We start from the raw sequence: 14,588 nt of genomic DNA, 5'->3' as shown, positions 1-14,588 counted from the left end.
AAGGTTTACAATAAAATTTCCATACAGTCTCTGAGCTAGAGGGTGTGTACGAAACTCTGCAGAAATAATTCTGGAGAAATAACTCATATATGGAGCAATTTTAATGATAACACGCATTCATTCTGAAATGTAAAATTTCTGTTGCTCAATACCTATGCAGGTAGGAGGGTCCGGTTGCCAGAAGAATCGGTTATTCAGCTGTACACAGGTGATTTTAGCTTGTCCTTGGAGCTGATACCCAGGGTCACACTGGAAGGTGATGGTATCCCCCGGCTCTCTACTATCCCCGTAGCGGGTGCCGTTCTGAGGCATACCTGGATCGTTGCAGGTGGATGCAATTGATGCTGCAAAGCAAACACAAGAGCAGGTCAAACGATGGGAACAGGGTCCTCATATGTACGAATGTGTAACAGCTCTTGTGCATGGAAGCTCTCCTGACCGGCATCATGACTCATCTGTCTGCATACAAATGTCTGAAAAGTTTCTGTTCCCAGGAATACATTCAATAACATGCATCTTGATTATGATTACTTTGAACAAGTACAAGCAAAATTTCTTGAAACGCAACCAATGATGGGATATGTCAAGGGATTGTATCTTGCTCTACTTAACACACACACACACGAGCGCACATTCCCCTCCAATTTTCTTATTAACAATATTTTAATGAAATTTAAAATATTTAATTAAAGTATGCCAATCTCAAAGAACCTTGAGTGAAGCTGAATAGGATAAATTTATGGTCTGTGCCTTCCAGGTGACAACCAGGTAAGGTGACCAAATTGACGTTGGAATGGGAACCAGCTAGAGAAGGTGCAAGTCAGTTCAAACCAAGATATCATTAGTCTCAGAGGTGCTATTTTCTTGGTAAAATTATTAATAACCCCATTTCACTCTCAAAAAACTTCCAATTTGGACAATAAATTATACGGTTATCTTAGTTTTAACAAAAGCTCTGAAAATGATGACTTTTGGGTCAAAAAATAATAAAAGTATTAGTGCTGTGAACTGTGTAAGACTGTTGAATCACAGACCTGTACCTCTGAAACAAATAATACATTATATGTTAAAAAAAAAAAGAAGAAGAAGAAGAAGATAGTAGGAAGGGAAAAATGAAGGGGGGAAATTGGAGGGGGAGACAATTGGACTATGAGACTATGGACTCTGAGAAACAAACTTGAGGGTTCTAGAGGGGAGGGGGGTGAGGGGATGGGTTAGCCTGGTGATGGGTATTAAGGAGGGCATGTTCTGCATGGAGCACTGGGTGTTATATGCAAACAATGAATCATGGAACACTCATCAAAAACTAGTGATGTAATGTATGGTGACTAACATAATAAAATAAAAAAAATGCAACAAAAAAATTTCAGGTGGAAAGGGAGAAATGCATTCTCATAAGGCAATAAAGTTGAAATCTTGAAAAAAAAAAAGTATTAGGAATTTCAAGTCAGTTTAATAGAGGCTAGCATCTCCAAACAAGCTGGTAAGAGAACTTTTGGGGGACAGCTCGAGCACCGGAATGCGAGCATCTGGCAATCATATGGAGTGCCTATTGTAATAGATGCACCTAAAGTCACGTCACAGAGCCAGCTACCAGCCCCACTCGAGTCCAATCAATGAAGATACCTTCCTACCCAGATTCTGGCCCAGAATTCTAACTCCCACATTGCACTGAAATGAAATGGCCTGAAAAACACTGGATATTTTCACCAATTTCTGTAACTACTATGTACTTGACGTTCTACTAAAAATTAGGAAGACACACATCAGGGTCCAAAGCTTAAAATATATATTTTTTATTCCATTTTCATTTCAACTACAATAGTGAGCTCTCTCCCTCTTCACTGCTGAAGGGACTGTGATAGAAAGCTAGCTTTTCTTGTGGCACGCTCCAGGACACTTAACACCTGTTTGCTGAGAGAAAAAGATGAAAGAAAACAGCTATTGCCCCATGGTACGCCACCATGCTGTCCACCCTAATGTTTGCAGATGTACGGTCGGTCATGCGTGGGCTTTGATTTCCATGTTTTGGGTTTCTTATTTGGTTTGGTTTGGGAAATCCTGGGGTACTGTTATACATTTGGCTAGATAGAAGAAATTTAAAGATTTTATTTATTTATTTGAGAGAGAGAGAATGAGGGAGAACACATGAGAGGGGGGAGGGTCAGAGGGAGAAGCAGACTCCCGGCCGAGCAGGGAGCCTGATGTGGCACTCGATCCCGGGACTCCAGGATCATGACCTGAGCCGAAGGCAGTTGCTTAACCAACTGAGCCACCCAGGCGCCCTAGATAGAAGAAATTTAAATATAAGTTACGAGACGCAAAAAAAGTGCAGGACCTGCTCTGTGTTCTTTAGGGATTTTTAACCTATGGCTGAACGAACAATCCAGGGCAATAGGAAATGGTTCAACTGGTTAGATGGAAGGAAAGGTAAGAACATCAAGGATCCTGAGAGCAGTCAGACTTGCTTCTGATCCCAGCCTTGCTCCTTGGGACTCGATCACTTAAGCTCACTAAACTTCAGGTAACGAATCAGGACAAATGAAACTATCTAACTCATTAAATCTGTCGTGAACATGATGTGTGGTATCTTGCAAACCTCTGTCCCTACTGTTCTCTAAGCTAATTGAAGGCTCAGGCTGCCTTACACACTCACTATTTTTTCTCTAACTGGCTTTTATCATATGTTGAAACGTATAACCATGCAGATCTAGAACACTATTAATAACAAAAAGTAAGCATCTACATAACAGTCAGATTAAAAATTAAAATATTACCAGGGCGCCTGTTTGGCTCAGTTGCTTAAACATCTGCCTTCGGCTCAGGTCATGATCCTGGAGTCCCAGGATCAAGTCCCGCATCGGGCTCCCTGCTCAGTGGGGAGTCTGCTCTTCCTCTGGCCCTCCCCCTGGCCCTCCCCCCTCTTGTGCTCTCTCTCTCCCTCAAATAAATAAATAAAATATTAAAAAAATAGATTATTACCACTCAGCAATATTGATAATACCTACTGATGCCTGAACTTCCTTACCTCACACCCTCCCTCCACTCCAGATGAAATCACTATTTTGAACTTCATGGTTATCATTCCTTTGCTTTTCTTGATAGTTACCATAACTATATGCATTCCAATAGTAGCTGCATGGGTAGGCTCCCTTTTGAACTCACATAAATGGAATCACACATTCCAGGTCTTCTGAGACTGTCTTTTTGGCTTGGTATTATGTTTCTGAGTCATCCACATTTAGGTTTGATGCTCCGGTTTATTGATTTTCATTGCATATGGTTTTCCATTGCATTAATGTACCAGCAAAAGCTTATGCTGGTTCGAGGGGCTTACCATCTTACCCTTCTGCCCTAACCATGAAAAACCATGTTTATTGGTCCTGGAAGAATAAGAGAAACAGGAAGCAAAACTTCCAGTCAGCCTGTGGATCTAGACCTTGAAGCAAAGCTACTCTGCAGTTGAAAACAGAGTCAATGTGCAGAGACAGTCTCAAATAGAGCTGCTCCAGCTGACACACACAGGGCTTATGTTTTGGGGTGCTTTGTTACGTAGCAATAGCTGACCGAAACAAGTCCTACGGTGGTAAACTCTTTTGTGCAAAAATACTTCAGTGATTTTAAAATATTTCAAATTCTCCTTTACTCCTAAAGGATGTTTTTACTGAGTTTATAGTTCAGGGTCAATAACTGGTTGGGATTTTTTCCCCCTCAATACTGTTAAGAAATTATTCTAGTTTTTCTGGCTTCCAGGTTCTCACGTCACCTCACAGTCTGAAACTATAATGAGATCACACTCTGTTTTTGGTATTCAAACTTTCACAATATTGTGTCTATGCATGATCTTCCTTTTATTAACCCCACTTGGAATTTTTTGGAGTTTTTGAATCTGAGGATTAAGCTATCATCCTATGGATTATCTCTGTTCCCCACTTCTCAAATTAAAATTGGGCAGATACCTCTAACTTCCATGTCTCTTAACCTTCCTCTCATTTTATAATCTTTTTAAACTTTGTTCTCTCTTCCAGGCAATTGTGGGGAATATTTTCCTTCCATCACCTGCTCTTTGTCTGCATCAGATTTATTATCTTAACATGACAGTGAGTTTTAAACTTTCCATCATTGTGCTTTTCGACTAGTCATCACTTGTTTTCAGATACATGTGGCTATTCATACAGTATATTGTTATTTACTCATATTTTCATTTTCTTTTATTATTTATGTGTTTTTACGTAATGATTTGACAATTCCACTCACTATACTGTGCTCATCACAAGTGTGCCTACCATCTGTCACCATACAACACTATTATAATAGCACTAAGTTCGCTACGCTGGAATTTTATCCCCATGTCTTATTCATTCCATAACTGTAGGCCTGTATCTCCCACGCCCCCTCACCCATTTTGTCCACGCCCTGCACTCCCTCCCTTCTGGCGACTATCAATTTCTTCTCTGATTTATGGCTCTTTTTGTTGTTTTTATGTTCTGTTTTTGTTTTTGTTTTTTTACTTTCTTTTTTTTTTAATTTTATTATGTTATGTTAGTCACCATACATCATTAGTTTTTGATGTAGTGATTCATGATTCATTGTTTTCGTATAACACCCAGTGTTCCATGCAATATGTTCTGTTTTTTACACTCCACATATAACTGAAATCATATGGTACCTATCTTTGTATGTCTGACCCATTTCACTTGGCCTAATACCTTCTAGATCCACCCATGTGGTCACATATGGCAAGATCTCATTCTTTTTTATGGCTGAGTAGTGATATATATAAATATATATATATATTTATATATATCACTTCTTCTTTATCCATTAATGGACACTTGGGTTGCTTCCATATCTTGGATATTGTAAATAATGCTGCAAGAAACATAGGGGTGCATATATATTTTCAAATTAGTGGGGTTTTTTTGTTTTGTTTTCTTTGGGTAAATACCCACTAGTGGAATTACTGGATTGTATGGTATTTCCATTTTTAACTTGTTGAGGAACCTCCAAAGTGTTTCCACCCACAATGCCTGCACCATTTACAGTCCCACCAACAATAGACAAGGGTACTTTTTTCTCTATATGCTTGCCAACACTTGTTATATCTTGTCTTTTTGATTCTAGTCATTCTGACAGGTGTAAGATCATATCTCATTGTGGTTTTGATTTACATTTCCCCGACGATTAGTGATATTGAACATCTTTTCATGTGTCTGTTGGCCATCTGGATGTCTTCTTTGGAAAACTGTCTATTCAGTTCCTCTGCACAGTTTTTAATTGGGTTATTTGTTTTTTCTGGTGTTGAGTTGTATAAGTTCTTTATGCATTTTGGATATTAAACCCTTATAGGATATATCACTTGCAAATATCTCCCCTCATTCAGTAGGTTGCCTTCTCATTTGTTGTGTGTGGAAGCTTTTTATTTTGGTGTCGTCTCAATAGTTTCTTTTTGCTTTTGTTTTCCTTGTCTGAGGGGATATATCTAGAAAAATGTTGCAAAGGCCAATGTCCAAGAAATAACTGCCTGTTTTTTTCTAGGAGTTTTATGGTTTCAGGTCTCACATTTAGGTCTCTAAACTAGTTTGAGTTTATTTTTGTATATGAAGTCAGAAAGTGGTCCAGTTTTATTATTTTGCATGTAGCCGTCCAGTTTTCCCAGCACCATTTATTGAAGAGGCTGTCTTTTCCTCATTGTATATTGTTGCCTCCTTTGTCAAAGATTATTTGAGGGGCACCTGGGTGGCTCAGTCAGTTAAGCGTCTGACTTCAGCTCGGGTCATGATCTCAGGGTCCTGGGATCGAGCCCCATGTTAGGCTCCCTGCTAAGCAGGGAGTCTGCTTGTCCCTCTGCCCCTCCCCCTGCTCATTCTCTCTCTCAAATAAATAAATAAAATCTTAAAAAAAGATTATTTGACCATATACCTATGGGTTTATTTATGGGTTTTCTATCGTGTTCTATTGATCTATGTGACTATTTTTGTGTCAGTGCCATACTATTTTGATTACTACAGCTTTGTAGCATATCTTGAAATTTGGAATTTTGATACCTCTAGCTTTGTTCTCTGTTATTATTTACACTCTTTCTGATCTGATGATAATTCCAATATCTCATGGAAACTACAGTGTTTCTGAGTTTTGAATTTGTACTTCTGTTTTTTGGGGCTTCACCTGTACTAATTCTTTGTGGTCTACTCTAAAGGTACTTTCATCCAGATGGGGTTCATATTTGACTTTACCATGTGGCTGGAATACTAGAAACCTCCTACTCTTTAAAATAAATTCTCATTTATGGGAATGTGATGTATTTTTGACCACAGAGATTGTAGGAATTCACCTATAAGCTAGTTTGAAACCTGTTTCTGGTTATGAGTTCTAGATCATGCATATCTATATCTATGCTTTTACCTATATATCCATGTATCCATGTATGTATGTATGTATCTATCTATTATCTATCAATTATCTATCTACAATCTCTCTATTCTCTATGACAGTAACCCCCCTCCCTTAGGAGTTCTAGCTGTATATTAGGGTATACAATAGATATATCTTAGAATTTGCTTCCTAGTCCCTCAGCCCATTGGATTCCCAAAACGGAAGCTCAGGGTCACTGGGGTCGACCGACAGTTGCTGTCAAGACAAAGTCCAGTTCTGAGGTTCATTACTTCCCCCTGTTTCACGAGATTCTTCTTTCACAAGACTCTGAGGATTCCTTATTTTCTTGCAGGCTCAGTGATACATTTTTAAAGACTAACAACAATTTTATCCAACATCATTAATAGATTTTCAGGTTATACATTATCAAAGTACCTATTTTACTATAATGCTAGACATTGAAGCCTCTCAATTATAGTTATACCTCAATGCCACAGCATGACGTCTGGCATATCGTGCCTGTCATCCTCAGCATTATTATCACTTCCAGTGTTTAGGGGAGGAAATTCTAAGTGGGTAATACAGTTCTCAGTAGATACCAAGAGGAGAGGAAGCGTTTGAGCTTCACAGATTTTTTTTTTTAATATTTTATTTATTTATTTGACAGAGAGACAGCGAGAGAGGAACACAAGCAGGGGAAGTGGGAGAGGGAGAAGCAGGCTTCCTGCGGAGCAGGGAGTCCGATGCAGGGCTCGATCCCAGGACCCTGGGATTATGACCTGAGCCGAAGGCAGAGGCTTAACGACTGAGCCACCCAGGCGCCCCTTCACAGATTTTTCCCATGAGAAGAGAGCAGGAAATGCTATATCACTATCAGCTACAACAGTTAGAAGGCAGGGCAGAAAGCAAGCACATCACTGCAAAAGAAGACAGGAATGCAGGATAGACTTCAAGATGCAAAGCTTCAAGTTAGAAAGTCAGGAGCATTGATTGCCTCCATTAGCCACAAATTTGTATAAAATAGAATAGCAATTATAGAATTCAATCACCAGAATCATAATCCATAGTGGTCAAAGTCTAGGCAACAAAATGGTACTTGCGTTGAACTAGTGTTTTAAAGCAATCTTGAGTTTACTATTTAAGTAATGTTCCTAAAGAATCTAAGAGCTATTTGTCCTCTACTTTTGCTGGGCTTCAGAGAAAACAAACATATATACAAACAAACAAACAAAAAGCATAAGCAAACTCTATTGTACATTTACAGACTTCTCCTTTGGACTGAATTGCACATCCTCAAAAGAAACTTCATCTCCCCCTCAAACAAATGGTTGCATGTATGACTACATATGAAATTCCAACTGATCATTTCTGCCACCGTTTATATGGTATGAAAATAATTTAAAATAAAAGTTTAGAAGAAATGCCAAGGAGATCATGGATGAGCCTCATTGTAATTTTTATTTTTTTTAATATTTTATTTACTTATTTGAGAGAGAGAGAGAGAAGGGAGAGGGAGAGGCAGGCTTCCTGCTGAGCAGGGAGCCCAATGCAGGACTCATCCCAGGACCCTGAGATCATGACCTGAGCTGAAGGCAGATGTTTCACTGACGGAGCCACCCAGGTGCCCCTCATTGTAATTTTTAAAACAAAGCTATGTTTTAATTACTTCTCTTTAAAAATTTGAATTCAAAGACACATATTGCCCAGTAAAGAAGCTTTACACAAAGGTGCACAGATTTTGAGCATGAATAAGAATTTCAACAGATATATCAGCCTTGCAAAAATGATTGGTCCATAGAAAACTTCTGTAGGTTATTAACAGGTATTTGGTCCAACAAGATTGGCAAATACTGTATACTCTAGTTCCCTCTCACAGATTCATGTTGCACATCACGGATTAAAGGTTCAGAGAAATCCTATAGTAAAGAACCCTATTTTAAAAAAATAGTTTAATCTAGTGTTTCCTAAATTTATGTAACAATAGAGCAGATTTTTCTCAACAAACCTTCGTATTCTTCAAATTCTTCCAAATAAAGGTCAACAGAATACTGGGGATATAAAACACTGGCTTGGACTGGTGGTTATTTGTCATTCAATGGTTCGATGCTCAATTCAGTTTTACAAGTAAATTTTCTACTTTAAAAAAAATATATTTTAGGGCGCCTGGGTGGCTCAGATGGTTAAGCGTCTGCCTTCAGCTCGGGTCATGATCCCGGGGTCCTGGGATCAAGTTCCGCGTCGGGCTCCCTGCTCGGTACAGAGCCTGCTTCTCCCTCTCCCTCTGCCACTCCCTCTGCTTGTGCTCTTTTGTCTATCTCTCTGTCAAATAAATAAATAAAATCTTTAAAATATATATATATTTTTTTTGGGGGGGGGCGCCTGGGTGGCTCAGTCATTAAGCGTCTGCCTTCGGCTCAGGTCATGATCCCAGGGTCCTGGGATCGAGCCCCGCATCGGGCTCCCGGCTCGGTGGGGAGCCTGCTTCTCCCTCCCCCACTCCCCCTGCTTGTGTTCCCTCTCTCGCTGTGTCTCTCTCTGTCAAATAAATAAATAAAATCTTTTAAAAAAATATTTTATTTATTTGAGAGAGCGAGAGAGAGCAGAGAGAAAAGGCAGAGGGAGAAGGAGAAGTAGGTTCCCCACGGAGCAGGGAGCCCAAATTGGGGCTGGATCCCAGGACCCTATGATCATGACCTGAGCCGAAGGCAGAAGATTAACAAACTGAGGCACCCGGGTGCCCCTACATTTTCTACTTTTAAACAAAATTTTCATTTGGAATATCTAGAATAATACTAGAGCACACCATTAAAAAGTTATATACTCATAAAATTCATGTTGTCTAATAAAGAGAAATATTGCATCCACAAAATTACCTAAGTATATGAAAATGTGAGTTGTCATAACATGGCTCTTTCTATGTTCTCAGAAAGGGTCCTTATATTTGCTTGTGTATCTTCAGAGATTATTTCAAATTCCCAATAACTCAACCATGACATCTTAGTCGATTTGAAATGAACCCCAAACCTTTATTCTTTCCTTCTAGAATTATGAAATAAAAATAGAAAGTTGCCAGGGTTCTCTAGATTGGATTAAAAAAGCAATGAGAACACTTGAGGTGAAACAAAGACAACAATTTTAAACAATGTAGGGGGAAATAGGTTGGTTGGGTCTTTGAAATAAATGCCATTTTATTTTCTTCTAGTTCTGAATTGTGGAAAGATGTTTCCTGGTAAAGGCAGTAAAGCTCATCTGGAAACTAATATGAAAGCCCCCAACCAAAGACTTTGTGATGGGGTCAAAAATTGCTTCTCCACCTTCAGGGTCATACAAAGTTATTGATGAATCATGCGTTCATTTCTTTTTCACAATTGTACTCTTTTATGTGCCACAACATACCTTTTGACTCATTTTTCTGTTAAATATTTTCTCTCCAAATGGGATTTTGATGACTCTGAATCTTTCTAGTTTCTCACCATAAAAAAAGGGAAACAACATTCTTAGTGACATCAGCCTTATCCCTCTATTACCTTAGAAAAAGAAGGTACTGTTTATGAGGTGATGAATATTGAGCTTTTCAATTTCCCAAGGGGTTCTCTGGAATACTTCAGGTCATAAAGACACTTTCCACAGGCCCCCTATAATCTAAGGGACACCTCTAATCCTTGTCCACAGGAATTCAGGACCATTCCAGTCAACTTGAGTGATCCAAAACATGTGCTCCACTTAATGTAAAAACAATGCACCTTTTTGTTTCTAGTAGTATAGACAGGATAGACCTATTACATAATAAGAACCTGCAATGGACCCACATTTCCTTTCAATTAGATAAAGTATTTTTGAAACTGAAGAACCTATAGAAATATATATATATAAATATACACATACACACACATATATATTTTTTTTACTTTATATACAAAGTTATGTTTTTTTCTAATAAAATAAAAATTAAGACTTTGAGCCATGTCCTATTAAATGCATAAAGTCCTCCTTGCATGTTTTTTAAACATCACTTAAACATGTGTATTGACTGAGTTATTAGTTAATAGAAGTAAAAGTTTGCTTCCCATATATATGTTGTTTTAAAATACCCTTTGTAGCACACCTCGGTAGATAAAATGTTACCACGCCTATAGGAAAATGCACACAGCAGCACCGATACAATCCATATATCGAAGCAGATGTTTCTAATACAAACATAACCTGCATATTAAGTATAACCTGTATCTTTAAACTTACTAAGGAAAGCTATTACATGTGAAATGCCCTTTACAATAGGTAATAGGCTACTGGTTAGGCAGGGACTCTATGGGGTGCCCAGTGAGGCTTTTTTTTTTTTTTTTTTTTTGAAGGCAGCTTGACTAGCTCCTTCTTTTACTTTGCAGGCATCAGCTGAAATAATTTTGGAACCAGGGATGGTCTCTTGGGTGGTCCTCTCAGTCATGTAAATGTAGGGTGGGGCTTCCCGCATCCTCTGGGGAAGAAGCCAGCTTTTGTTTTGATGGGAGGATCCTTCCCGATAGCCTGTAGGTGATCCAGGTGAGCGGCAGTGAGTTTGCAGAAGCATCTTTGTGTGTGGGGGGAGGTAAGTTCCCAGCCCGGTGCAGGAGAGCCCATTTTAGGGAGATGTGCCCAGGAGCTCAGACTTTGCAGCTCCAAGTCAGCCCCCCAAGCAAATCATGGAGGCAGGCCAGCCAGGGCTGAAGCATTTGTGGGGAGAGTTGACTCAGCAGGGACAGTGGCTGAGATCTGGGCCTTTTAGGACCCTGAGGACAGAACTGATTGCTTGGGGAACAAAGGTTGGTACGAGGATATTAAGTGGGAAGAGGTGGGCATGCAACCTGTGGGCATGCTCAGAGCATCGCAGCCACGGAGGAAGGCGGGACTGGTCTTTGACCGTCCCTCCATGAAGGCGTCACCAGGTGGCTTGAAGCCTCAGATGTCCCGGGGACAGACTTTCAGCTCTGCCCACCCCAGGTGTTCAGAATCACCTGTTCCAAATGTGGAGACCCAGGCTTCATTTCCTGGATATTTCAGGGGATAGCTGAGACTCCCTCAGAGGGAGATTCTGGATTTTATGCAGATAAAGAGCAGGAAGGTGTTTCTGAAAATCCCTCCTAGACGGAGGAAAGTGGGCCCATTACTACCATGGCTTTGTGAAACAGCCCATGGGTTTGATTAATTAATTCTTTGATTAAATAATTAATTAAGCATTTACTATTTTTCCATCTTTGTAAATGTCACTGAAGGGTAAAATAAGCCACCTGAAAATATCCCTTTCTGGCATAGGTTTATTTTGAGCCGATTGTTGTGAGAAACAGTAGACACAACAGAAGGTCTGAAATCAGAGTAGCAGTTACCCTTTTGTAAGGGAAATGGAAGGAAATCTCCATTCTTAAGGGTGTTTCCTCTCTGAACAAGGAAGAGGAGAAAGGCTAAATCACAGGAGACCCTGATCCTCTGATCTCGGAGAAGGTACCAGCTGAAATCAGCATCGCCATCCTCCCCCTCCTTCCCCTACTCTTCCTGCTAAGCTCCCCACAAGAGCCCGCCCTCTCCACACACATTTTTGCTTCTGTCTTTAGTTAAGGACGGCATTTAGGAAGGAGTCTAGGGCACATGGGGACTTACTCCTTCTCCCTGGGTATCTCCGTGAACGTATGAGGTATACATGTTAAGAAATTCGTGTTTGTTTTCTTCTTGTTAATCTGTCTTTAATTACTGGAGGTCTCAACCACAAATTGAGAGTTAAAGGGAAAATGACAGTCTAGCCGTTGGCCTTGGTTCACATGAGAAGCACTCGATCTGTCAGCCCGTCCCTATCTGGGGGGCACAGCCCAACTCATCACTGGTCCTCCGCTTACCACACACCAAGTCCAATCCTTCATTAGCTCCTGTAAGGCTGGGTCCAAACTCAGTTATCCTTGTTGAAAACAAAGGAAGAGACTTCTGCCCTTCCTTTTTCTATGCGTATATACTTGGAAAACTTGGATTAATACTTGCTCTGTCTCTCTAAAATGGATGCTGATTTTTTAAAGGCCACTTGCCAGCCTCACGACCCAGGACAGTGTTTTTCAAGATGCTGGGAGCCATCCCTTTGGAATGTATCAACCGCAAGCTGGTGTTTCTATAGTGTGCATGGGACGGTCCCCTGAGCCAAGGTACGAAACCGCCCACCTCCTTTCTTAAGGATGCGACAAGTGTCGTTTTCCTTTACACAAAGCCAATTAACTGACACAGATGAACTACCTAACTATCCAACTACCAGATTAATTTAGGATGAACTATGTCACAATAAATCGTGTTGCCAAGTCCTCTTACTTGAGCGCTGGTTATGGTCTGTCCCAAGAGCGTGTATGTAATGGCTTATCTCTTGTTATATAAAAAGGAATTTTTTCCTGTCTTTGCAAACTCTTAGCAGAATACACATCACATTCTGGTTTAATGTTTGTTTAATAACACCATTATTTTCCTTCTGTTTTACCTTCATGGAGAGAATTTCTGGGTTTTTATTTTTAAGATTTTATTTATTCATTTGACAGAAAGCACAAGCAGGGGGAGCAGCAGAGGGAGAAGCAGACTCACTGCTGAGCAGGGAGCCCAGTGTGGGGCTTGGTCCCAGGACCCCGGGATCACGACCCAGGCTAAAGGCAGATGCTTCACTGACGGAGCCACCCAGGCGCCCCAGAGGGTTGTGTTTTTAATTCTATTTCCCCAACATACTTGCCAGGACTCCCTTTCCTCTGTCCCCTGGTACAACCCCTCCTCCGTATCACACTGGGGATGATCCTTGAACAGTACAAGTCTGGTTGTATCACATCTCTACATAAAGACTTTGGTGGACCCAGACCACAGCTGGCCAGTTCTCGAATCCCAGGAGCTGGCCCCCACTCACCTCCCGCACCCACTGTCCCTCAGCACACTGGCCACCTCGTTCTTCCTTGAAATTCATGAGCTCATTCACACTGTAGGGCTTTCCACGGGCTACTCCCTTTCTCTGAAATGTTCCTTTCTTCTGGTCTTTGCAAGTCTAGGTACTTGGGTCATGTTTAAATGTCAACTTCTTAGAAAGTCTTTTCTGGGTCACCGAAGTGCTAGTCATTCAGTGACTCTGTCATGTATTAAATTGTCTGAATCTCTGTTTACAACACATTTTTCTCTATCTCCCGGAGCCGCCATATTTACATGTGGTTGTGTCTGCCTGGGACAGACAGCCCTGAGAGAAGGAGCCCCATCTGTCCCGTCTGTGCAGAATCCACAATGCCCAACACAGGAGTTCAACTTTGCTCAGGACAGGTCCAGCTGGCACCTGTTGTCCCAGCATAACTACTAAGAGTACCCATGTTTGTTCTGAAAAAATTTCCCAATTTGAATAAAAATGATCAAATCTCCCTCCTTGTGATGCACCCCGAACAAGAATGAGGGAGATGGCCAGGACATATGAGACAAATGAGGGGAGGTCCCAGCAACCTCACTGAAAGAGCCGGGTTCGGGCAGGTGTGCAGTGCATGCCCTCAGCCTTCTCATTCCCAGGAGCCCATGGCATCATTTTCTTAAGTTGGTTTTAGTAGATTTCTATCCATTACCACCAACATGGCCTTGACAGAATAATCTTAACGTTCTCTCTCATCTCTGGGCCTCTGCAAATACATGTGCCCATCGCTACAGACATCCCCCCTCCACCCTTGCTCACTTTATAATAACATCTACTTATCCTACAATCGTAGCTTAAGTATCATCTTTTCAAGAAGTCTTTCCTTCATTCCTTCGACGTTAGGGGAGCTGCCCTTCTGAATGCTCCCTGGCCCTCTCTAGTCAGAGGACTTGTTCCACGGGCCTCCAGTATTGATCTGAATTTACTTCACGGGATGGTTCATTTCCTGAGACAACAGCCCTATTTGTCTTGCTCAGTGATAAGCCAAGCACTCAGCGCATTGCTTTACATACAGTAGTCACTCAATAAATACTGGCTGAATGAAGTATTTAAAGCACCTAGCTTGACGCCTGGCCCATAATTCATATTTAATAGACAGTAACTATTACAAGCATTAACATGATATAACGAAGGATATGTTCCGGAATGAAGGTGAATTATTTGTGAAATAATCATAATAACAAGTTAAATAATCAATTCTCAAAAAAAAAGTTTATACTTTTACACATATGTTACCTGTAATGTAAGCCTGGATTGAAACATGTAGCATAAGCTTGTA

General features: G+C 40.6%; 1 protein-coding gene across 2 annotated transcripts in view; it reads right to left on the bottom strand.

Annotated features, from left to right (window-relative positions):
- CSMD1 (CUB and Sushi multiple domains 1) overlaps nt 1-14,588 on the bottom strand; it is a 2,059,737-nt gene that overhangs the window by 284,129 nt on the left and 1,761,020 nt on the right. For both annotated transcript variants that reach the window (XM_078069893.1, XM_078069894.1), the window contains exon 27: nt 153-344. In XM_078069893.1, coding sequence (XP_077926019.1) covers nt 153-344 — 192 coding nt within the window. The remainder of the gene's footprint in view (nt 1-152; nt 345-14,588) is intronic.

Source organism: Halichoerus grypus, chromosome 3, assembly GCF_964656455.1.
Source record: "Halichoerus grypus chromosome 3, mHalGry1.hap1.1, whole genome shotgun sequence".
Lineage (NCBI taxonomy): Eukaryota > Metazoa > Chordata > Mammalia > Carnivora > Phocidae > Halichoerus > Halichoerus grypus.
The sequence above is the reverse complement of the archived record's forward strand: the minus strand, read 5'-3'. Positions and strand labels throughout refer to the sequence as shown.